This window comes from Cariama cristata, unplaced genomic scaffold, assembly GCF_000690535.1.
Source record: "Cariama cristata isolate BGI_N322 unplaced genomic scaffold, ASM69053v1 scaffold14577, whole genome shotgun sequence".
NCBI lineage: Eukaryota > Metazoa > Chordata > Aves > Cariamiformes > Cariamidae > Cariama > Cariama cristata.
In genome coordinates, this window is record NW_009627191.1 from 11495 (window position 1) to 37558 (window position 26064).

At 38.3% G+C, this 26064-nt stretch overlaps 1 protein-coding gene across 1 annotated transcript in view; it reads right to left on the reverse strand.

The window, feature by feature from the left end:
- Nucleotides 1–2466: 2466 nt before the first annotated feature.
- Nucleotides 2467–26064, reverse strand: part of RFX6 (regulatory factor X, 6) — a 34511-nt gene continuing 10913 nt past the window's right edge. The window contains exons 4-18 of the mRNA XM_009704353.1: nucleotides 24202–24229; nucleotides 19699–19806; nucleotides 17243–17320; nucleotides 17036–17149; nucleotides 14949–14998; nucleotides 13996–14155; nucleotides 12420–12564; nucleotides 11077–11186; nucleotides 8916–9033; nucleotides 7688–7810; nucleotides 6066–6275; nucleotides 5020–5529; nucleotides 3810–4028; nucleotides 3636–3638; nucleotides 2467–2633 (exon numbers count right to left, since the gene is read on the reverse strand). Coding sequence (XP_009702655.1) covers nucleotides 2467–2633; nucleotides 3636–3638; nucleotides 3810–4028; nucleotides 5020–5529; nucleotides 6066–6275; nucleotides 7688–7810; nucleotides 8916–9033; nucleotides 11077–11186; nucleotides 12420–12564; nucleotides 13996–14155; nucleotides 14949–14998; nucleotides 17036–17149; nucleotides 17243–17320; nucleotides 19699–19806; nucleotides 24202–24229 — 2143 coding nt within the window. The remainder of the gene's footprint in view (nucleotides 2634–3635; nucleotides 3639–3809; nucleotides 4029–5019; nucleotides 5530–6065; nucleotides 6276–7687; nucleotides 7811–8915; nucleotides 9034–11076; nucleotides 11187–12419; nucleotides 12565–13995; nucleotides 14156–14948; nucleotides 14999–17035; nucleotides 17150–17242; nucleotides 17321–19698; nucleotides 19807–24201; nucleotides 24230–26064) is intronic.

The window sequence follows — 26064 nt, forward strand, 5'->3', positions numbered from 1 at the left end:
TATGGGTTTATTTTGTTCTGCAACACTATGAGAGATTTCTCTTAACTGGCTATTTGAGTATTAGAATATTTTGTTACTGCTATTTGCTGTTGATAATGAAGTGCAATTTGCAACAGCGTGCTACTGTGTGTGTATGGACAGAGTGTGTAGCGTGGTGGATGCCTCCTCCTTGGAAGTGTTTTAAGGCCAGGCTGGATGGGGCTTTGAGCAACCTGGTCTGGTGGGAGGCGTCCCTGCCCATGGCAGGGGGGTTGGAATGGGATGGGCTTTAAGGTCCCTTCCAACCAAACCGTTCTGTGTTTTGCAGCCATGATGAGAATCTGCATATTTAATGATATAATATTGTTTCTTATCACAGACAAAGTGCAGATAAAGTAATTTATGCCAAAAAAAACCCAATCCACAATGCAAAATTGTTGACATGAAAAAAAGAAAATGACTGGAAATGATGCATATAAATCACATGTGAGTCACTATGTACCAGAAACTGTGCTTTTTATGTAGGGCCTGATGGACTAAGACCCTGTCTCCTAGTGGCTGCCTACTTCCTCTAAATTCTACATATTGCTTTCACATAAGGTTAACAATCTGGAAGTTTCCAGCTTAATTATTTATGCCATGCCATTTGTCAGCAGAGGGAGCCAAGCATTTCAGGATAGTGACATATCCCTCACCTTCGTACTCCCAGTCTTATCTCACTTGGAATAGGAGGGATCTCTCTCTTTTCACTGACTACAGAGGTGACTCACATAGATAGGGAACCTGACTTTTATAGGACTAATTTTAGGAGAAAATATATCCTGTTCCGAATAATCATGAAGAAAGAACTCTTTTGCAATGCTTACTGCACTTGCTATAGAGCCTTGCCCAATAAAAATTTGTTCGAACAGCCTGTATTACCACTATATGTTATTAGGAATTTTTATCGAAACCAAAACTTTCTTGCCTCATTATGGCATTTTTGGTCACAGCGTTAAGACTTCACCCTGAATGAGGAAGCAATTGAGCTGAAGTCTGCTACATCTCAATTACTGAACTATGGTGTCTCATTTCTGCATAAAGTATTTCATATCAAGAATTATTCATGAGCTAGCCCAGTCAATGCTCCTTATTATTTCTTTGCTGCAGTCAGACTTCTCATGATTGAAAACAGTAAAGACAGTTATTCAGGATTAGAAATAAAAACTTCATCCCAGTATCATCCATTTTTTTCCACCAAAAATACCCTACTATCTCATTCCACAATAGCCAGTACATATTCAATGGACTAAATGGGAACATGGACATCAAATAACCTCAGAAGACTGGATTTAAATCCAAATCTGAATCTGACGTTGGGACAATCTGATTATAAAAGAACACCCGTTACTTTGTGAATGTGTAGCAAGAGGCTTGCTTTGTAAGCGTGTTCTCTTCTCCATCCTCATTAATACCATTAGTGAATATTCTTCACCTGGCTTCTCCAGAAACGTACATAAGTGAATGTTTGCATACAGAATAACATGGAGCTTGTAAAATATTTTTTTTTTTTTAATTAAAACAGCTGATCTGGAGAGTTGCAATATTTTTTACCCATCTTTACTATTTGGTCTCAGTATACGCAGTTGCCCTAACCCCATGGAAGCTGATGGTCATCTTTCTGTGAATTTCCACCAGTAGAAATTTTGGGCTCCTACCACAAGTAATTTTGAAATCCTATGACATTTTGTGGCATAGTTCCATTTGTTTCAGTTATCCAGGCAGAGTAGCAAGCTACTGCAATTAGTTAGCTTATGATATTTGCATGTTTTGTTGGCTTTATATTAAGAGAAAGTGGTTTATTTTAAAAGAAAAAAAATCCCCACAATATGTTTAATTTATTTCCTGAGGACTTTCACTTACACAAGCAGGCACTAAACATTTGAAATTGACTTTCCAGAGCACAACAGTAAAAAAAAAAAAAAAAGAAGAATTTGGCTTAGTTTCATTTAAAACAGTAAAAATTGACCTTGTAAACATTTCCATAGGAGGTAGGATACATACATTTGACAATCTGTCAAATAAGGGAAAGTAAACAGTTACTCTGTGGTCCTAATAAATAATGAGCAACACAGGCATTAAATAAACATTTTTATACAAAAAGATATAAGTGAAAGACTAAAATAGCATTTTTAATAAATTAGGAACAGATGTCATCATTTCTTTACAAATCAGTCTTGCTTGCAAGAATCACTGGCTCTTTCTGCTCTCCCTGAATTTCTGACTGAAAAGTTGTAATGGTGAGAACAAACCTGAGGGATTCACAAGCAGGACTCAATCTGAATACAGCTATTGTTTTGTGTGGAGGGCTGCTAATATCTTTAAAATGGCTCCTTTAACACCTACATGTAATACCTTTCTATTCCACCAACTTGAAGGGGATTGTCATCGTAGCCTTAATGTCCGGATTTGGAAAGCAAGCTTAAGGCACTGACGTGTCTCTCTCGGTTAGGTTCCTCCAGCAGCTGCTCCCATGAAGACAGTGTTGATTGGTGGTAAAGATGACACCACATCTCTGCCTGGTGGGCCATGGGGCTCCAGATTTTCCTGAGAAGGGAACTGACCTGATGTTCCATACATACACTGCGAAGAAGATGTGGCTTGCATGTTTGAAGCTATGGGAAAAAAAGGTTACCGTCATTGCAAGTTTTCTATCTATTGAATTTAACAAAAACCACAATCCAGTCTCTTCTGATGGAAACCCTTATCTATCAGGCATACCATCTGAAGGACGGAAATGTCAACACTTTTATACTTCACTCAATTTACCTATACTTCTATAATTTTTCTTCAGTGGCTCCTCACACCATCAGGTAATAGGTCAAAACCCATGTATAAATGAACTCTGCTAAAAATCCAGCCTTGGGCCTGAAGTTTATGGCCTGCATAGGAGCCATTTTCCATGAAAATCGTGCAAAGCTATTTATGTGCGCTATGCTCGTCTTTCCATACTTTGCACCATGCAGGTCCATATTCACTGGTACCACCACTGCCATCACCTGGCACATACCGACATAGAATACAGGAGATACTTGACGGACACAGACCCTGTGTGGTGGTGCTGGGTGGTTTTTTCCCCCTCTTTAGCATCCTTTAAAGAACTCAGCACTGAATTCTTGTGGAGCCTTAATGAAGCAAGTAATATCTGATCTTCTGTGCAAGGTTAACAGGTAAGTAGTTGGAAGAGGTAATCTTGTGGACAAACAAATGGTGCCCTAGCTTGTATCTTCCATGCAACTCTTTTTCGAAGGTGAGACCAAACTCAGCTGCCATTTGTTTAGTGCATATACTAAAACAAACCCTTCGGGGTTAGGTAATTTCACCTAAAATTCACTGTCAGTGGAAGTTTTGCCTAATACACACAGTTGTTGAAGTACGGGACAGGAAGGGACTGTATCACAGGTAGTATATACCTAGACATCCCTGAGCCAGGGTTCATTTGATCTGTTTGACAGTGAGGATCCTTAAGAGCCCTTAGAACAGCCCAGTCCTTTATTAGCTAACTTAATAGTTAGAAAGCGTTTCCTAAGACGGATTTTTTTGCAATTCAGGCAAGTCATTCCACTCCTCGTGGACAATGGATCACAGCCCTCCTTATGGGAGCAAAGTCATTAAACCCACTGTCCCGCAATTTTAAGGAAAACACATTTTATGATACATTCTAGGTGCTGAGCTATTTTATCTCTATATTGCATCTCATATACTATACATGTGAGCTACAGTTCAATACTGAGCACTTGTTAGGATGCTAAAAAGTTCATAGTTTTTCCTCAGTCGTTTGCTATACTTACGCATAGAAGTCCGACAGACAATGGAAGGTGAGGACTCTGCGTAGTATGAGCCTGTTTGTTTTCTTCCGCTGTCATCCAAGATATTCAGTGGATCATGTATATCATTGTATGACGGCAATGATCGAACGCTGCTTACACTGCTGATCACAGAAACATGTTGATCCACCATTGTTCCAAGTCTGTGAGATTCTGGATAATTTATATTGTTTCCATAATATCCTATTGACAGGAGATTGGAAAAAAGCAGAGTGAAATTACTGTTGAAGAGAAAGGGTAGGGTAGGAGTCTCTGATAACCTGGGACAAAAGGTAATTGTTAGCGGACGAGTTCCTTGAGAATAAGATTATTTGTGTACACACACAGCTGAGTAACATATGCAGTGACTCACCCAAAAAAGGGATGGTAACAAGGGAGCAAAAGGATCCTAAGAGTTCAGCCATGCCTTCAGTACAGAATTGCCCTTCCATTCTAAGTTCAGATTCAAACAGTAGCCTGCATTCAGTGGCCATAAGAGACACCATGGGGACTCCTATCCACAGCTCAGTTCTCCTTTCTGAAGCTCACAATCAAGGAATGTATACGTGGAAAGAAAATCTGCATGGTAATACATACTTATTGCACATACAAATCCATATAAAAGCAACATTTCCACTGTGTCTTTCCTCCAGAAGAGGGAGGTGGTTTTGCTGACTGTATCTCTGAAACAGATTGTGACAATAACTTTATGTTTGAAGTACAAGAAGTATTAGGGCCAAAGTCTCAAACTAATGCTAACGCACATTTTTATACTTCATTTCACCATCCTGACTCTGTGACTAGAATGGTCCATTATGCTGATCCCAGAGGTAAGCTATCTTATGCCTACTCTATTTCACAGTAGATGTTTCGGAGGCTTTTCAAGAGATTGTTAAATCACAAGGTCATCCTGGTTTTGCTTCCTTTGTGCAAGACATGGTGATGATGCCAGTGGAAGATTTGCATAGCTGCAGCAGATGCATTTGAGGTCAGCTGAGGATTCACCAGAGGAAAATAAATCCTTAAGTAGCTTGTTAAGCTGCTTTACAATCTCTGTGTGTCATCAGAGAAGTGGAAAACAGGAAGGTATGAATAAGAGATGAAAAACATCTTCCATAGAAAAAAGTAGAGAAAATGTGTTTTACTCCAGCAAGGAAAGAGAAACAGAAGGGAAAAAGAAAACATATATTAATACCGTTGGAAGCATTAGCAGGATATGCTGCTCCTGGGCACGTAGACACTGAGTTGCTCAAGAAATTGAAACTCCCGGTATTCAGAAATTGCATATTGTGTGTGTCCGGAGACATGGATGAGGGACCATAGCTGGAAGGGGATCTGGCATTGTATGGAGACACAGCACAGCTGTTACTGAAGTAGTCTCTGGAGAACTGCTGTTCACTCAAGGCATTGAATCGGCCATGCTCTGCTCGGTGGTGGTAAACTCCTGAAGTGGAATGGGCCTGAGTTCTGAACATAGCTTGGTAATTGGAATTGTTTCCATAGTAATTCTGATTAGTTTGTGACAAAGTCTGATAAAGGGGTTCTGAGTAGGAAGAGCACTGTGAATGTGTGGATAACACTGGACCTACACTTGGAGGCCTCACAGCCATCGGCCCCTGGTTGATAACGCTTCCTCGGCTGGCCATGGCTGGTGAAACGGGTGGAGTCATCAGGTGACCAGTGCTTTGAGACAGCTCCATCTGACCTGGAATAAATAAGCATTAGCCGTGGTTAGCGTTCATACTGCACTACTGCTGAATAAAGCGGACCTGTTAAGACGCTAACCCTCTAGTGAAGTGTACATTACTATTTGAAACCTTTACAAAGGATATGCATTGGCCCCCACCTGTACAACACAAGTTCTTTAATCTATGGCTTCAGGCTATAAAGCTTCCCACACTCATTCTCCAGTTTGAAGTCTGCCACATCCAGTGGGAAATTCCAGCAGTTACAAGCCTCATATGCTCCAGATGTTACCGTTCACTCTCTCCTCACAAAAACTGCACAAGCCAAGAGGTATAGGATAGTTTTACCATTGATCCAAGAGGATCTGTTACTGGCAGGGCTCTACAATTGCCACCTTCTGTAAATCATCACAGTGGGTGAGCTCTTGAAACGTTATTTACTAGAGGTCCTTATAAATACATATGGTCATTGCTCCTCCTACAGCAACGTGTTACTGTGGACTGAAAGACTAACAAGCAAGTAAGTGAAGGAGAAGCTAGAAGAACTGATACATACCTGTCAGCTGCATATTCTCACTGTCTCCTGTGGTGAAGGGGTTCAGACCAGAAGGCACGCTGCTGGGCTGGCTAGCTGACAAGGGCATGTAGGTTTGCTCTGCTAGACACTCGTTTTTCACTGAAGGGTCACTGGGCAGAGGAGCAGCTTTGTTACGATTTGCTAGGAAGCAAGAACTTGGTGATGCAGTAAAGGTGGCTTTGCTTGCATCTGGAAGAGTAAGTGAAAACTCTTGGTGGCTGCTATGTATGCTCATTGCACATAAATTCACCACTAGTATATAGACAGCATATGACCTGCCTGATTTGTTTGTATCTTTGGTTGCTTATTTTAAAACCCAGTGAAGACTCCGTATTTTGCATGTAATCAATGAATACCAATATTGCACTCGTCTTGATCTTCCCAGTGGAACTGTTTCTACCATATTCCCTGACCACAGATCCATATCACAGAGTATCAGCTCGTTACTGAAGCCATCATAGCGAAGGAATGAATCAGATTGATTCCCTTGAAGTAAATGTCAGCAATGAAGTCAAGTAAATGGCACTAAGAGTGAATCAGGCTCATGCCACTTCATCCTAAAGAATTAGCAATGGGAATTTTAGAATGCTTGAACTCTATTTTCATACTGATATCTAGAGAAAAGCATTTGTTATACTCAGTAGTTCTTCAGTTTTCTGCACACTATTGATAAAGACAGTGGAAGTTTTGCAATTCTTCAATGGAAACCATGACTTTACCTTATGGTTTCAAGTACTTCACCTAAGTACCCACGGATAAGGCAACTGCTACAAAGGGCAAGTTTTCTTCCTGAAGGCTGAATTAAAAGAAAATGTACAGTGTCTACTGTCAGGCAAATTCTATGCAAGTTTCTTATATCAAAGTGCAGGTTTAGAATAACAACAACCAGAAAGTTAAAGATTGATTGTTGGTGCTAAAGTTAATAAAAAATTATTCAGCAGAACCCAGTTGAGTTTCACTGTTTTTTTGGGGATTAACTTGGACCAGAATTTGATCCAAATCAATCTTCATTCATGTTATAGTAAAGGACCTGGAGCATATGACTTCAAACTGTCTAACCTTGAAGAAGCCTGGTAGATGGAAAATGTTAAGAATACTGTTTTAAATTAATTTTGTTTCCCTTCCACAGAGTAATACTTCAGCTAGATGTTAAATAGGGCTCCAAACTTGGGTTCCAACCTTGCATGGATATTTGCATTTTGGTAACATTTAATACATTCCTAGTTCAAGGTGTAATTACATATTTAAGCTTTAGTAGAAAAACTGGATTAGGAATTCCTGCCCTTTCTGCTACTTATACCTCTTTTTATGCTTCAGCTTGTGGCCCTTCAGATGTATCTACAAGTGTTTGTTGCATCCAAGGTAATTTCAGTGGTCCAGTGTATTCACATTCCCACAAAACATTATTAAGTGAACTATGGTATGAAGGTGGGAATGAATTGCTGAGTGAATGGTCACAAACTTTTCAGGTGGATTTGACAATGTTGCATATAATTACACCTTCAGGAGAAGACAGTAAGCCTGCCCCCGCTTAAAGTTAAACAAATATGTCAGTTTCTAAAAATACAGGAGTATATTCAAAAGAAACAAGCTCTAGTTACCTAAATTCTTCATGTATTTGTCCAGTAGATTCTGGAGTTCTTGTTCTTTGTCATTGTTGAACTGTGTCTCCATGGCGAGCAGGATGTACTCATCTAGTAGCATGCGGATCAAATGAAAAGAACCTTTTGGAGGAGAAAGAGAGAGAGTAGCCGAGTTATCTTTGTGACCATCTCTCACCACCCTACAAGAAGCAAGTGAAACAAACAAATAATTGTGGACTTTAAATGACCTGGCAAGACCAACAAGGAATAGTGCCTAACTTCTAGCTCTAATCTCTCTTTGCACTGGCCCACCTAGCTCAATTGTTTACTGTCCTGTAGGCTATTTGACCACTAATTACATCAAAGAAAAATACTGATGAAAGTGAGACATGCTTTATACTTGAAGAGGGCACACAGTGGAGCTAGATAAGGCCAAAGTCTGCTAGAATGCCTCTGCTCTGTTTCTGTTTGCCTTGTGCTAAATAACCAGACAATAACTGGTGAAGTCTTTGACCTTATTTCAAGGATATATCACATTAAAAACGTGTGTCTCCTTACAGCCATTTCAAATACCTTCTGAATTTTAGATAACAATGTACTTACGACCAAACTTAGGAAATTATGTACTAGATTTAAAGTGAGCTTCACCATCTTCTATTTTATAAAAGGTTCTTTCTGAGAGTCCCCCAAAATGTAAACATTTCTAAAGATGGACATATAAGCCTTAATTTTTAAAAGCCACAAACACTATGGAATTGACTGTCTGCTGATCCCAGAATTAAATGAGTGGCGATCTGCCAAATTCCTTTTACTTTTATGAAAACATACCATGCACAAGAACTTCCATACAGCATTAATTTTCTACCAAACTGATCCACATGTAAAACTAATAATTTAAATCTCCTGTCTCCTATACTGAGATATGCAGTTACACTTCCATTGCCGTTATCAAAACAAAGAGAGCTTCAAGCTCTTAAATGGCAAAGCAGTATCAAACAGCAATTCAAAAGAAAAAAACTTTTTAAAAATGAACATGTGACACAAGTCACCAACAAAATATTGCTAGCATTTACTGTGAAATGTTAGTTCGAAAAACACGTTACGAAAAACACGTTACATAGTATTTGTGGCTTTGATCACAGAATCTTTAGACTAGGACAGGTTCCTCTGCTCAGGAAATGGTGGAAAGTTGCTAAGTGCTAGCACGTATGTACAAAATATGAGTGTTTTTACAAAGCCCAGGTACCAAAACTTGACGCGTTGTTTAGAGTTAGGTTATGCATCACTCGAGCACCGAAAAAACTCCATTTGAGAAGGAAGTCTTGGGCTCTCTTCTTTAATGACCTCCCATTTTGCTTGCTTGCCTGAAAGAGAATAGTAGAATGCTGTTAAGTATGCTAACTTGCTTTCTGCACACAGGAGAGAAGAAAGGAGAACAGAACATGCTTGAGAGTTCAAGAAGCCCTGGACTCAGGCTGATGTGGCAGGTTGGATCAAGCTGCCTGATTCAAACTACCTCATAACGTGTGTCCTAAAGGGATAAAGAGCAGCATTCACTCTTCAGTGCAACCAGAGCAGAGCTCTGACAATGTTAGATGAAGCAAACTCCTTACTGCTTGGGCTCTGCTATGCCCTGAAGGTATATAAATTACCTCATATTCTATTATTAAAGGTGTCAAATTGTTCTGTACATATACAGGTGTACAGGGCAGAAAGAAAAAAAAACAACTACCCTCTGGCATTATGTTATTCCACATAAACAGGGAACAGAAATTAGTCTTTGTACTTTAATGTAATCAGTATAATACCGGCCAGACTTTCTCTTACAAAACGATATGTTTACTGTCGCAACATTGATGCTTTTAATGCTGATCATTTTGTACCGTCGTTTTGCTCTGGCAGTGATTTGTTCATGTGGTGACGTATGCCCTGTTGCTTTCTCAAACAGTAAGCAGAAAGAAGCTGTTGTGTGAGTTTGACGGTAACCACACTTCAGCATGAACAGAAGGCAGACAGCAATGGAAGGATTACATGTTCTGTAAATTATTAGCTTCTGCTTAGTTGACCTAGCCTCATATCAGGACTTGTTGGTATTTCTTACCCTTAACTACAGGAAAACAATGCTAGGAACCATACCTGTTAACTTTAATAATACAGTATCACATAGTAGGTGCTGAATGGGAGAGTCCTTCACCTTTTCTGCCTGGCTTGTTTATCAGGAATTGTCTTCTGAAACTGTGGAATCAATTTTAGACCATAATCATTCGGTTCTAAAATAAGTTGTGACTGCTCAGCTCCAGTGGGAGTTTTGTGTCTAGGTAAGTGTGTATGAGGACTTGCTTTAGCTCTGCTGCCCTGAATCATCCAAAGCTCCTCACTATGCTGCTCACATACGACAGCAAATGTTAGGAAGCTCAGAGTGCTTTAAAAAGAAATTATCACTATCTCCGTTGAAATTTCGGAAAACGTGTGAAGAAAGGAAAAATTACATGCCCATGGTTATTCTGTGGCAGAGTCCCTCTTCTGCAAGCCAGTCAAAGCTAACTGCACTGGCTCCTCCTCTTGCATCCATTCATATCAAGATGCTCCCTAAAATGATGGGTAAGATAATGCCTTTCCAGATAGAACAAGACCTGATGAGAAGACCAGTGTTCAGCTACTAGCAAGCAAGGTGTAACATTTTTTTTCTGCTAGTTTACATTCATTAGAGTCACAAATTGAGTAAATCTCTCTTACTTGAGCTATAACTCAAAACTCAATTATTTTGTTCTGAGCTATAGTGTAATCATTCCTGCATAACTACATGCATATAAAATACCTGTGATTACAAAGCATCTTGTAAATCAAGGGGTGAAAAAAATCCCATCAAAATCAAACCATCAATTACTGTGTTAAGCAGCTTATAAAGCTACAAAATTGTATCTTCTGTCCTCATCTGTAGAAATCCTTCTACAGGTTAGCTACTTCTGAATCCACCTGCTACATTAACTTATACCACATATAGTACGATCCGAATAGCATGAAAGGAAGAATTGCTTCTCTAACGAACAACTTTTGCTCACCTTACTCACTAAGCAACACTCCTGTGATTCTGCATACACAGGTAAGGTGGATGGGTTTCTTTCATGTACAGTTTATGACAGTGCTGACTTTAGTGTTTTAGTTAAGATACTTCTTAGTTTGTCACACACATAAGACTGTTCAATAGCACTCAACATGATTAATTAGAACTAATGGCACTGGAACCTTTCACACCAAACAGAGAACTCCCCTGCTACAATAAAGAGATAGCAGCAGAGATGAGAATCCCATGTGGGAAACCAATGGGACTGCATAAGTAAGGGACTGTGTAAGGAATAAGGGGAGTAGGTTTTGGTCTTGAGTCAGGCAGAACATTTGAAAGGTACCTTGATAACCCTTTGCTCAACCACAGTATCCAACCATTCAATAAATGATTCCACAGTGGCATTCTTCTTTAGAAGGTCCTTCAGTTCTTGGAACACTGTAATAGAGTCATCTACCATGTAAAAAGGAGAACATATCATTGCATGCTATTCTAAATGTGAGAAAAAGCCACTCACCAGCCATATGACAATATTGTAGCATGGAAAAGAAAAGCAAAGAATTAGGGCAGTGAAGAAATAAGCAATTCCCTATCAAAGCAAGCAGACACACATCCATCACGCATATATAATTTAATTACTTAAGCATGACAATGATACAGGTTGTAAGACAATGGAGTTTTACAAGAAAATAAAAGCAAAAACAAATCTGATATTTTCTATTCCTTTTAAGAGTCAGCCTTGAAAACCTTTCTATTACTAAGGGTAGTAGTAAAGCTTTATCTGTAATGTGGCAGATTTGTATACTGTCTTAGGTTTCCCTTATATTTTGCAAGTTTCTCACAATATAATGTAAAGCTAACTTGCTCAACTCCCATTTTCCAAAAAATGCATGAATGACCAGTTATTTCTCTTCTCCTTTTCTTTTTTTAACCAGTGTGAAAGAAGACAAAAAACAAAATAGAAAACAATTACACAAAAAGTAGGAAATGGGCAACTCAAATGAAAACGTGAATAGGACTGCGAACCATTAAAGAGAACAAACTTTCATGATCAAAGTAATAATATTCAGAGGACAACACACTGCTATTCCTTTCAGCTCTCCAATCTCTGATCAACATGATTCCTACGACAAAAGTTACCTTTTTAATAGAGAAAATGGTTATATCTCTTTTTCAACAACAGGTATGCATATAAAAACTAACACCCTCAAAATTTGTACTTTACTCCACTCTATTCTGTGTATGAAAATAACTATTACATTTTATAGAAAAGTATGTATTTTTGTAAAGATCAACTTTTAGAAAAAAAATCTATTAAAAAAAGTAAGCTAGCTCAAATATCATTAAATTAAGCCATAATGATATGGAATTTTTGAGACAAATTTCAAGAATTGATCTGTGCTAATATCCCCATATAATTAGGACAAAACTTCGAAAGAAGTTTTGTTACACTTAGCAACTGATATGTAAATTATTTTTTCAGCAACCATTTAAAGTCATCTAGCTTCTGTTCTTGTAGGACATGCTAGGGCTACCTTAAGAGCTACTGAAGTTGACACTGAGCTCGATTAGAGAATGCAGTGTCTATGTGTGCCATTTCTCAGTCTACCTCCAAGTAGACGAGTGTGGTACGGACTGAAAGAGTGAATAACTTCTAATGATACAAATATTTCACCATGGACTTACATTCACTGTAGACTTCCCCATCAGAGTCCGTGGTCCCGGAGACTGCAAGGAGTGCCTGAGAGCCAATACTATTCAAATCAACTTTTTCAATATCTGACACCATGGAATTCACCACATGCTGATCAAAAAGGGCTGGCCGAGCAATCTGTAAGAGAAGACAATGTAAAATACTCAGGACCTGTCATGGTTTAACCTCAGTCGGCAACCAAGCATCACACAGCCGCTCACTCACTCTCCACCCCCCAGTGGGATGGGGGAGACAATTGGAAGTGTAAAAGTAAGAAAACTTGTGGGTTGAGATAAAAACAGTTTTAATTTTAAAAAAGAAATAATAATAATAATAGTAAGGAAAAGGAAAAAAAAAAAACCACAAAACCAGAAAGAAAAATACAACCCAAGAGAGACAAGTGATGCAAATGAAAACAGTTGCTCACCACCAATTGACGGATGCCCAGCCAGTCCCCGACCAGTGGCCTCTCCACCAACCTCCCCCCCAGCCGACTATGATGTGCAATATGGTATGGGATATCCCTTGGGTCACTGGGGTCAGCTGTCCTGGCTGTGTCCCCTCCCAACTACTTGAGCCCCCCCAGCCTCCTCGCTGGTGGGGTGGGGTGAGAGGCAGAAAAGGTCTTGGCTCTGGGTAAGCCCTGCTCAGCAGTAACAAAAACATCCCTGTGTTATCAACGCTGTTTTCAGCACAAATCCAAAACACAGCCCCATACCAGCTACTGGGAAGAAAATTAACTCTATCCCAGCCAAAACCAGCATAGACCCACACCTGAGGATCGCCTGAATAACTCCTCAGAGAAGATTCATATTCTGTTTAATTTTCTTATCATGGCTGGGTTTTTTGTAGATCAGATGAGATAATGTTTCCTTTCCATTAGATTTCTAATGCTCTTCTAAAGTGTCTTCCTACCAAATCATCTTCATGGTGTCACTGCTTCTGTCTTAATATTTATGAAAGAGAAAACTAAGTCAAGATGAATATATGATGTATCTACAGTTATTCATGAGGACTACTACCTCAAAGCCCAAGCTGTTAGGACTTAACTTCCCCAAAAGGCACTGTATCATTTTGTATAATCTACCAAACTATCAGATTGAGGTGCCTCCTAATTGCAGATACCTGTATCCTGCCAGCACAGCTTTGGAGTCCTCGGCTACCTGTCACTCACATGTTCTCCTTTCAGTAAAAAAGAAATAAGCTCACTGAAGGACATCATAGGCAAGACAGTGAACCTTTGCTAGGCAAGAAGGATCATCTGATATTTTCCAGTTTGGAACTAAAACAAATACCTATATACTCCACTTCATCATTTGATTGCCAAAAGTTCCCATAATAGTAGTTCATTATAACCATGGTCTTTTCTCTCTTTTCTACTACAAAAGTTTGAAGTTTTGGTCAGATCTATTTATGGCCACTTCCACCTTGCATGGTTAAAACTACAAGATGTAAGTCTTCCATGGCTGAAGTTGAACCTTGAAAAAATAATGCATTATATCTCATAGCCAGCAACGTGTATTGAATGTAATGGACAATTTTTTGGATGTATAGTCTTACTCTGTTTACCTGTGCTAGGTGTAGGAATGACGTCTGTCGTTTCAGGGAGGAAACAAATCTTCGTGCAATAGGCAGTTTCTTATCCATCAGGTTTTCTGGTAGATTTTCCAAAGAGGAAACAACCCACTGTTCCCAGTTTTTTGCAAAATTTCTTATATCTGCCAGTAAACTATAGGAAAAAAAAGGTGGTTTAGGGAAACGTTAATAAAAATTGTCTTGCATTAGGTGAAATAATCGGGTTTCAATCTATGGTTAACAGACTCCTGGACATATCTGTGAATTATTACTCCTCAAGTGTCACCAAAAGGAAACAGGAAATGACCAATCATCAAAAGGCTAAGATCGACTATATATTGATCTGTACCTCCTCTGAGAAAAATTGTAAGCTATCTGCCAATTGAAATTGGTTGAAAAACACTAGCTTTAAGAATAAACGGTAAGAAATCCAAGAACCATTAGAGGTATCTGAAGCTAAAGGCCTTAGTCAGACACAAAACCCCAAACAAGATGCCCTTCAAGGGAAAGGAAAGATGAGAAGATTCAGAGGTAACTTATAATAATCCTCTTATTAATGTCTTGTTGAGAAAATGCTTAAATATGGTGATGCATAGGATAGAAACCTGAAAAGTGTTCTGAAAAAAAGGTAACAATTATTTTTCCTTAAACAACACAGGTACATTTGTTTCTTTTTTGATCTTCTAGGGCTTTAGTGTAGAAGAAACCTTTCAAAATATCTAACAAGCCAGTAAAATGGGGCATTAAAATACTGTGCAATATTTTAAGGCTGTTCTATAGCTGTCCTCAGAGTTGACAGTATTTTGCCACACATACTCTACTGTTCTAAAAATGAGCATAAATTTTGTGAGAAAATTTTTTGAGAAAATTTTTCTAGGACATAGAATTCTGCTATATGGAATATGCCTAACAAACAGAATGTAGCATTATTATTATCAAATACCTACCTTTCTGGCATTTCTTGCATTGTTGCAGGGATGAGTACATCTGTAAGAACCTTCAAAAAGGTAACAGAAAATGATATTAAGCTTCCACTAACCATGTATTCATTCATGTCTGTCTTGTCTACTTACATTGTAAAGTGATAAGGACAGGAAATTTATACAGAATAAAGCCATTCAACCTATTGTCTAGATATTTACATACCTAGATTTCTCCCATCACTATGGGAGGAAGATAGGAGGTATTTATATACCTAGACAGCTCCCATTCTTAATGTATGCTAGCATGCCAGTAAAACAAGGAAGTGCTATCACTCATGCCTCACAGTAGTGAAATCAGTAGAAGTGAGATGCCTAAACACTTTGTCTTTTCTAGCTTCACTGTGCGTCTCCGTAAAGCAGATACTCAAGCATCTCCCAAGTCCTCGAGTGCTATTAGCCACTTGACTCTTCTTTCTGCCATACTGGATGTGGCACTGAAGGTGTTGAGAGTTTAGGACAAATCCCCTACAGCTAAGTGCAGTGTGGAACTGTTTTGGCAAAAAACTGTGCCATGTGGGGAATTCCTTTGGGGAATGTTATTGTGGAGGGCAAAGTTGTTAGCCTATATCCCCAAAATTTGTTTCCACTACTGATGTAAATGGTTTGACAACAATGCAATAAAATTCCTCTTTCTCTCTGGCACCTGTGCTGTCAAGAATATCTAACAAGATTATAAGTGAGAAATAGTGAGACAAAGAAGAGGCACAATAGTGAATTTATGAACTTTTGAGGAATTCTGTCTTAGTCAATTTATAATTTAGTGCTCCTGTAGTATTTCTCCTTCTATCACATTAAATATTTATTAAAAATAAAGTTCATATTGGATCTAACGGGACACCACATTTAGAGCAGGAAAAAGCTCATAAGCTCAAGGTACCATATAACCCTACAAGTAAATGAGGCTTAAAGGCTCATCCCCAGGATAGCAATTATCACCTTTGATGCTAACCACCTTTATTTCGCTCTGCTAACTAAAACACCTCTTCCTACTTTACAGCTTGATATGTTTCTAAGATGTATTTTCATCTTTTCTGGATTTTTTTCCTCGTATTTTTGTACGGTAAAGAATGACAAATAGATTACAATAAGGCACTCAGTGCTTAACAGCCGCAAGTCTCTTGCTTCAACTGCTTCGTGTTTACTGGTATGCCAATAGTTATTTCTTCCCATCAATATGGGGTTGTGAAATGTGTTAGAGAGAGGATGACAATTCTTTTCTATTTATATGGCATGTCTGATCAGAGGAACTTAAAGTACTTTGCAGCTATTAATTAATAATCTGATCTGATTTTCTAAATGAAAAACTCAGGAAACTTTGGTGGCATTACTTTACTTTTTCCCTAGGGCTCCATCCCTTAATCCTGACCTTGCAATACTCCTTAATTTCACTTAGTTTCAACTATTTGTGTGATTGTACAGTGAACTAGATCAAAGAACTCATATGGCACAAAAACTCTGCAAAACAAATGTTCCTTAGATCTGTTTTCAAACCCAAACCAGTTCAGAGTGCAGCAGTTTTGCTAATACATCTAGCAGCATAGGAACAGAAATTAAGTGTAGCAGGCAGAAGAGGCAGGAATATCTTAACTCAGTATTGTTCCAGCTTTGTAATATGGCCTGACACAACCTGTGAGTAACAGATTCACATGTGGAATCACCTCGCTGACCTGCCACAGGTAGATTGCTGGTAGAAATTGCAATAAACTTTTAAGTAAAAACGAGGCTTCAGTTTTCATCCATGCTTAACTCAGCCTTGTCAGTGAAGCACACAAACATTTCTTTAGCTACGTTCAAGTAAGTAGGTCAGGATTTCACCATTAGGGTGCTGCCTGTAGTCACACAGCAAGTGTGCAGTAGAGCTGAGACTGGAGTTCAGCCCTTACGTGTGCCAGTTTTATGTTCTTGATTTCAATGGAATCCTTGCTGATTTACACAGGTAAGAGGCAGAAAGCAGTCATGGCATCCTGTTATTCTAACTTCAACGCCGTTTTTACACAAGCAAAAGCTGTAATGTGGTTGAGTTTATCCACGTAGCTAAATGCTTCACTTACCTTGTACAGTATTGAGTCACAAACACAGAAGATGTCAACGATGATGGGATTCTCAAGCAGGGGAAGAAGATGGTCAGGCATTCCTTGCCAAAAATGTAATAAGAAATGCTGAATCTAAAGGAGTAGGAACCAGATTTGTGAACATAAATATTGCTTTCCTGGCTCCCTGTGCATATATACCAAGAATGTGTGTTCAAACAACCTTACCTCTTCAAAGTTCCCATTAATTGCATTGTCAAGGACACACTGACAGTGTGTTTTGTACATCATGATAAGTGTATCTACCTATTTTGGAAGAAAGAAAGATTAAACAGGATTTCTTAGTTCTCGCCTTTACTGCTATAGTAATCTAGGTTTCTGCTTTCTGTAGCTAATATTTAAATACAGAATATGAACTGTATTACAATGCACATTTACAAATAGGCAGTGTATATCCAGAAGTGATGAGAAGGTCACTCATCTCTAGTTTTTATCGACATCTTTAAGTCTCAATGCTGTTGGCAGAAATGTAGCATCTGAATCTGTATACACTGTGAAAATGTGGATATCAAAGTAAGGCAATAGCTAGATTAGCCAGTCAGATGGTAAAGTAAATCCACCTTTCTGAAGCTAAGATTAATCCCAAAGAGTAGTACAAGTTAATCATTAGGCTACTATAGGCGTCTATGAGTGTTCTGAAACATCATCTAGTTGGACAAATGAGAAAATAGCTGCCAGTCATTTGGTCAAAGTTTAATCACTGCCTTACACGAACTGAACTTTAAAAAGCAGAGTTCCCTTTCATCTCACCAGGATAATTTATCTGAGTGGAGTGCTTCCTTATTTTAATAACTGTGCAGAGGTATTACAAGACTTCGTAAAAATTGGTAGTAAATTTTTTAATTTGTAGCAAATTATAAAACAAGAAATTTGTAAAGTATTTTAAGGAAAGAAAAATGCTAGCGAAACCTTTCTTATGGTCCAGAATCACAGAAAATTGGTCTCAGATTGTGAACTTCTCCATCAAACCAATATCAGGTTTCAAATGAACCTAGTACATCTTACTTTGATAGGTCCATTTCTTTGAAAATGGACCTTGCTGACTTTCAGAGCTGCTTCTGTAACTACATATCTTTGAAAAACAATGGTAAAGTGTGAAATTCAAGAACATTTTAAAGAATTTTTTTGGATGAAGTTGATGGAAGTCTAAAGTTTAGGTAAGCTTTCTTCAGAAACATAAAATGCAGAAATTATCAATCTATTTCAGTGCAGACTGCTACATTTATGGACTCTGCAGAGATTTCAATTGCACGAAATTTCTTAGGAGTTCAATGCAGGAGTCAAACTTTATGTACGAGCTCTCTTCAACAGAGCACATAAATATCTTAGGTTCAATAACCCTTCGTCACATAAGCTGAAAGAAGGGGAAGACAGTAAGGAAAGAAAACAGGAAATAAGAGAAGAAGGAATGAGGAAACAGTAGCAAGGAAAGAGAGAGTGGGAGACACACAGAAATTCATCTCTCTTCCCACAGTCTCCTCATAACTCCATGAGTCTGTCCCCAGACAGAGTCACCCCCCAAGCCCTGCAGGGCCCTCCCATTGTCTGGTTCCAACATCAGAGCAATTACATGCTCCTGACCCCAAAATTAAAATGAGTTGCATCTTTTTCTTCATTGTTGGAGTGGTAAAATTTAGTTTTGCTTACACTGCTGTGTTGGGTCTGCAAGGAACCTGAAACTCTCTTCAGATTTAAATGCTATGAGAATGCTATATATATGAGAGATGTCAATTTGCTGAAGAAGACTATAGCAGCAGGTGATGCACACTGCTGAGTAACCCAGTTCTTGGGCTTTCTTTAGGAACTGTAAGATTTCCAGCTAAGATCTCTGTACTACAGATGGCTCCTTTTGTTTAGCTCCTCACAACAGGAATCCTAGGCTTCACCACCTTCACAGAAAAAACTTAAGAGGAAGGGCTCATAAAACAAAAAGCTTTAAAGCAACACATCTCAAGACAGCCACCACCATGACCTGCACTGGAAGCTAAATTGAAGAGTTCATGATGTGTATCAAAAGGTTTCTAGCACAGCTCAGGAATGTAGTAGCCTGTAATGCAACCAAAAACAACACAGACATAACACACAGGCAAGGAGTCAAAGACATAAAACATATGCCAGCAATACTTCTAACTGAACAGTTACCCTTACGATGAGCGACACTGAGTATTGATTTGAGGAATATGATTTTACTAATTTAAAAAAAAAATGCTCAGACTTTCACAGGTTTTTTTCAAACATGTAATGAAAGAGAATAAAGTTCATCTAATTATTTGTTGTGAATTATTTGTTCTGATCTAATCAGAACAAAATTTACCTTAAATCCAAAGGCATTTGGAATGAATACAACTCTCAGTTATTTGTTTGTTTTGCTCTCCCCGTCTTACATACCATCAGTTTGTAAAATACTAGGTCAGTTAATAGGTAAATAATTCAACCACCTTTCCAGTGGAAAGCCAGTTAATCGGTGTTAGTAAAGGTTTGCCCCCTCTATAAATCAGTCACCTCTGTTTGATTATGGACATTTCTGGCTCTTTCATGTCAATACCTCAAAGGCTAAGATATGAAGAAACATTCTGTGGCAATTTTTGATCTGCAAGTCAGAAGAGAAGTAGCTCTCATTTTACCTTGTCTTTAGAAATGCACCCTTGAAGCAAAAGGTGTTGAGCACTTGGAAATTCTGGGAGGAGAGTTCCAGTTTTGGAACTCAGAGAATATTTACGAGTGAAACCACCCTGAAATGGAAGGGGAAAAAACAGGAACATTGAAACAGCTGATATAGATTCAACTGAAACCAACAACTCATGCTAAACTTGTACATTATCTCATGAGTCTCTCAACATTCCAGAATATTTACATTCAGATAATCCTTCCAAAATATTGATGCTTATCCAGATCTGGATTCCAGCTCAAGAAGGTAATTAAATATGTGCATAGATCTAAACTCCAACAAACACAGTTTACAGAGTGATGCAGCCTTTGAGACACATTACTTCATGGAATTCTACAAACTTCGGATTTAGTCTGTGCTTAAAATCTAAAGTAGAATACTACTCTCCTTTACAATATGGACAGAGATATGCTCAGGGAGACCCTAACTTTTATTTAATATGTATTTTTCTAGTGCAAGGATCTAGGGTACCGGAGATATTATTGTTGTCCCCTGCTCTCTTCCTGCTCTGATTGCATGGCAATAGTGACTTCTGCTGTTTTACTATGGTAACCATTATTTTAGTTTATCATGGAGTCTGACAGTATTTTATGGTGTTATGAATGTGATGGTATGTAGGGTCTATGGACACTTCTGAACTAAGTATCATTATATAGCTCACTCTGATTGTGGCAGACTTGACATGAAGCCCCAGTTTCATATCTCAATAAAAATTACATTTCCAGCTGTTTAGTGTTCTCCAGATAGTTTATCAAGACATGGTCAATGCTGACCTGGAGACAAGTTAAATTCCTCCTGAATTATGCTAAATTCTGCTGATCTGAGAGTTTCGTTCAGTTCTTAGAGTTCACCTCTTACGCCTTTTTAGCTCGTGACATCTGAAATATCATAGACACATCTTGTATTAGTTACAGACTGAGAAAAGATCTTGAATAATCATTAGATGCTAGCCTTTGCAGAGATGGAATTGAAGGATGAAATAAGCAGCAGCCTTGTATGTGTGGATACTGATCATGAAGCAATATATAGTAAATCAACCCCTGTTTAGACTCCTAACCTAATACTCTCCCCAAACCTGATTTAGTCTACTTCGCAGTAAAGCTGAGCAGTAACATTCTGTAGTGATACCGTGTTTCTATGCTTATATTTATAATGCACACCACATTATGCTTATTAAGCTCTCAAATGATATAACTAAGATGAAACCCTCATCGTCAAGAGAAGCAATAAATTCTGTATTATGATTCTGTCCTTACTGACTGAATTGTACTTGTTCTCACAGGATTGCATTCAAACCTAGAGAAGACTATTTGGCTGAAACCCTTTGTTCCATTTTAGCCCACCCAGTCCTTGAGCAGGCCTCCTGCATATTCCTACGGTAAATCCATTACTTCTGTGCAGATTCCTTTTGTACTAATGGATGGAATTTATTACCCTGCATGAGGCATTTGAATAGTACTTGAAGTGGCCTTTTCCTACCCCTTTGCTTACAGTCAGATTTCACTGAAGTGGGAATAGTAGGTATATAGTGTAAAAGTGTGCAAGCAGAATGTTTTCCTATAAATGTGAACTCATGAATTGGAGGTCAGTTTCAAGTGAAATTCCCTCAAATACTGAATTCAGAAAACTATAGCTGTAACTGACTTGTTCACCATATATATCTCCCTGTTTTTATAGGGTGATATGTATGCCGAAACAGACAGCGAGGAACGAAAGCATACATTATGTAAACACGCTTTGCCAGTGCTAAATACTATTGAAATACATATAAAGCTCTAAGTCAAAGAAATTGTAGAAATTTAGAAATATTAGTACTTCTTCCTGTCAATACTTCTGCAGTGTTACAATTGCTTATCAGTATCAGGAGATTTGGGTTTTTTTAAATAACAAGAGTAATCTTAATGATTGTGCAATGATTATTTATTATGCAATTACCCATGAAATATATTAAAAGCTCTGATTAACAGGGATTAGTTCATTTAAAAGAAGGCAGTGACGGTGGTGGGAGGTTTAAGAGAAGATAATCTGCAATGTTTTTTACCTTGCTAATGGATTTATATGACTGTGCCTCAGTTCTAGGCTTAGTATTTTAACCCACTGCCACTTGCCCTTTCAATTTAATGCCATCTGTTTCTAATGGCCATTTAACATTAAGATAATGACAGTAATATTATCTGCCTAATTAACCATGCAGACTCTAATGGTGCACTAACTGGTTTAGATAAAAGAATTTGCTGATATCTCCCCCTACAGAGAGAATACTAGAAAATGTGATAAAACATACCAGAAGTAAACAGTGTCCCTGGCACTCAATAAGTGTTCATTCAAATGCCATTTACTCAGTATATTTAGACAATCAGTGCTTTAACATCTTTTCAATGTCTTTATGTTCCTACTGAGAATTACACCTTATGCAATCATTGTAAATCTTTCTGGAATACCTAATTGCATGTACTTTCAAGCAAATGAATAAGGATATATATATCATCTATTCACTTTAACAGAAAGTAAGATGCCAAATTTTCAGAACTCTGAGATTGTTAAAATTCAGGTTTGATCATGAAAGACTTTTTTGTCTGAATAATTTCCGACAACACAGAGCTAGACAATCAAAAACTCATACTGATGTGCCCTTTCTCACTTATTTCCACCATCTTCTCTGTGATTCTTATTCTAGGAGGACAAAGGTATTCAACTTTGGGGCAGAAACAAGACAGGTTTACGGGACTGCCAATTCCCAAACAGACTGGGAATGCCACATCAGAGATGGAAATAAATATGCATTCATCTATGCCAAGGGAACCAGACATTTTCCATCCCAAAGTTCTGAAAGAATGAATGTTGTAGTAGTGCTCATGAATCCTTGAATATGTTGGGGATATCCCATAGCATAGCACTGTCTTTTTCGGACCAGATAGCTGATTATCTGAACAGGAAAATACAGCAGATCTAGTCTATCTGAACATCACTAAAATACTTGACATGGTGTCACTATGGGAAATTACTAGTTATGCTGGTGAGAATGGTGATCAGTACAAGAATGCAAAATGCTTAAGAAAATGACTCCAGCTGAAACGCTAAGAAGTTGTGTTGACAGGGAAACTACTGGGTTGAAAAGGGATTGAAGTGAAGATTCTCAAAGCTCAGACTTGGGACTGATCTCATTGAACATTTCATAGATTAAATTGGCTGACATGAGCTAATGAAATCATCAATAAAGAGGAAGGCCAAGAGGTCATTTAGAAAGATCTGGATAGCTTTGAGATAATGGCAATAAAGGGGATGAAAATCAATAGAGCAAAGCTACACTCTCAGGGACCAATAAGAATTTCTGCTATCAGCTAGGGGTTGCTTATCTGGAAATGAAAAAGGAGAAAGACTTGCTGTGTATCAGTTGATCACAGAGAGTATATTTAGTCTAGTAAATTAAACGGTGTCAGGAAACATTCCCAGGCAATACTGGAACAGTATTATTCAGAATGGCCCCTGATATTCTTTTGGCCTATGCCAATTAGCAGTATCCCAAACAATTCCTAGTCAGGCTTCAACAGTTACTGCGTGCTAGGGACTGTTCTCCTTGGCAATGTGGCTGAGATGTGCCTATGTTGTCTTGCAGGTTCAGGAGTTTAATAATATGGATTCAGGCTATTCCATGCCAGTTGAACTCAGAGTCAAAGAACAATCCTGGCAGTAATCCTTAACCCTTAATGTACAGTAATCCATCATTTTCTAGTATAAATATGACCAGAATGACAGTGACTATACATAGTATACAGTAGTGAAAATGAAGTCTACTTGTGGGAAAAAAAAACAAACCAAACCAAACCAAAAACCAAACATAGTTCCAGGGTTCATCAGAAGTAATATTTCCAATAGAAATTGGAGACATGCCATTTACAAGACTTTATGATTTTTTTTCTATAAAGATGTTCAAATCGGAACAAGTACAGGCTACAAGGTTGATCCGAAATGACTAAAAGCTGCTGCTTGTTCCACCTAGCAAGGAAAAACAGCGAAAAGACCTATCACAGGAAAATGTCATGAAGAGCAAAAAATAGAGAAAGATAATCCTGACCAGGAGGTATAAAATTCAGTTTATTAAAAAATCTCATCTTTTGGCTTCTAATCAGACAAATGAGATTCTGAAAAAGCCCTCCTGCAAAAGTAACAGATGCATAAAATTAAGCTAAGGCTTGATTCTTTGCTTAAGAGGGTCTATTATGAACCTCTGTGGTTATGGGGAACTGGATTGGAACAGGAACCCCAGAAGGTGCCTTCCAATCTTACTTTTCTTTGACTATTTGGAGAAGCAAATACTCAGCCTCATGAAAAAAGATTATGCACTCTAATCTTTAATGAAAAATATTGTTGTAATTTTCAAACGAATGTGAAGAAAACCACAGGTCACATAATATTTGGATTATAACAGAAGTGAAAGGAAACAAACTACAGCACTTACCTCATTCTTCAACTTGCTTCCAGAGAACCTTTGAAAATAAACACATTTGATTCATTTTTCATAAGCAGAACATTTTTAGAGTTTGTATATATATACACATATAAAATAGATATATAAAACAGATCAATTAGAAAAATGATCACAGTTCTCCAAATCCCATTATAATAAAAATCATGCTTTTTTCCTAACTTCTTTCATTGGTTTGCAAGTGCCTGAGGATATCAGGAAACCTACTGATGTCTTCTAAAACATGAAGATTCAGATCACTGACCAAACAGTAAAGCACAAAACTCAATTTCAGTTTTTTCTTTGGATCTCTGCAACTTCACAAACAGAAAAAGGGTAGCATAGGTGCAAGCCCACAAGGTCTTTACCAGGAAATACATAGTTTTTGACACAGCTGAGTAAATTCAGAGTAGGAAAAATACATCTAGAATTTACACTTCTCAGGAAAATGAAGAAATCATAGGGATTTTCCATTCTTTTTTGCCACAGTATTATCTTGATGTAAGTGAAATGCATTTCTGAGATCAAAGATTCATTAACTGGCAAAAATGTGTTGCAGTACAGGGAATGTCCTATTAAGAGTCCAATTGAGAGATTCCCAGTGAAGTCATTGGACTACCAGGCAACTCTTCAGTGCAGAAATTAGAAAGCACACGTTTTAAATTATAACTACTAAACTAGAGAATGTGTAAGGATAGAGATTCTAACAGATCAGTATAATGACAAATGTCGTTTGATGACTGTTATTTCCTGTGCTGGTAGCTGCCAACTGATAAGATACTGTGGGCAACATGAAGTCTTACAATTATTAGTTGCAATATTGTGACTTCATGCTGTTGAGACACTCTGCCAGCAGGACAGAAAACCAGAGGCTAGGCGGTTGTGGAATTCCTCCTGCCCAGGCCAGGCACAGGTGCCTGACAGTTCCCATCACATGAAGATCCAGCATATGTTACCTACAGAGTGCCCTTGTTTGTTGATAGATGAGTATGAAAGAAGGCATCACTCACTTGATTATAGCATGGAGCTGATTAGCTTCAGAGCTGGATGTATTTGCTATAGACTGTGGATTTCCACATGTGCAGGAAAATGTACACAGAATGCACAGCAAAAACACGAGGCAGCATCTGCTAGCATTTCTCCTCTAGAGCCTTAATTGCTAGCTAAAGCTACCCTTCACACAGTGCTGTGGATACTAACGAATTTTGGTGTTAGGTATGCTCCTTTCACAGTGCAAGGTTTGATATTTAAAGGAACCAGGAGGTCAAATTTACAGTGGAATTTAAGGATTCAGGTACCTGCAACCCCGCATTTAAGGACTGTTGTACTCAGCTCAATTACCTAAATATTAATACATGAATGCCAATTAAGTTTGAAATGGCAGTAGAGGCGTATATTTAGGCAACTAAACTGCAGCCCATTGCCCCTTCTCATCTTTTGACAAGCTGTCATCTAACATGCAGACCTTGTGGTAGAAGCCTCCATATGCCTGTATTTGTGCATGGGCATGGTGTGATCTGATACCATTATCAACCCATATATTTTCCCTGCCTATTTCTGCCCCAAGCTTGATCCAGGAACCATTTTTATAGCTCACCTACCAGAACAGACATCAGGCAAAGGACAGATTTTATGATGGATCATTATATGCAGCAGCCAGCAACTGGGAGATTCACTCTGAATTTTGAGTCCCTACACTGCCTGACTCTTTCCTCACCTAGAAGCTTATTCTTAACCCCAGGCTGCTGCGTCATTCCCTTCACACAGACAAATCCAACCACAGTGATGGCCCAGACTGTGCAAAATGAGCATTTGAGCTTCTATTCTAAATCAGCTAGGCAGGCAATTTGACTGCTG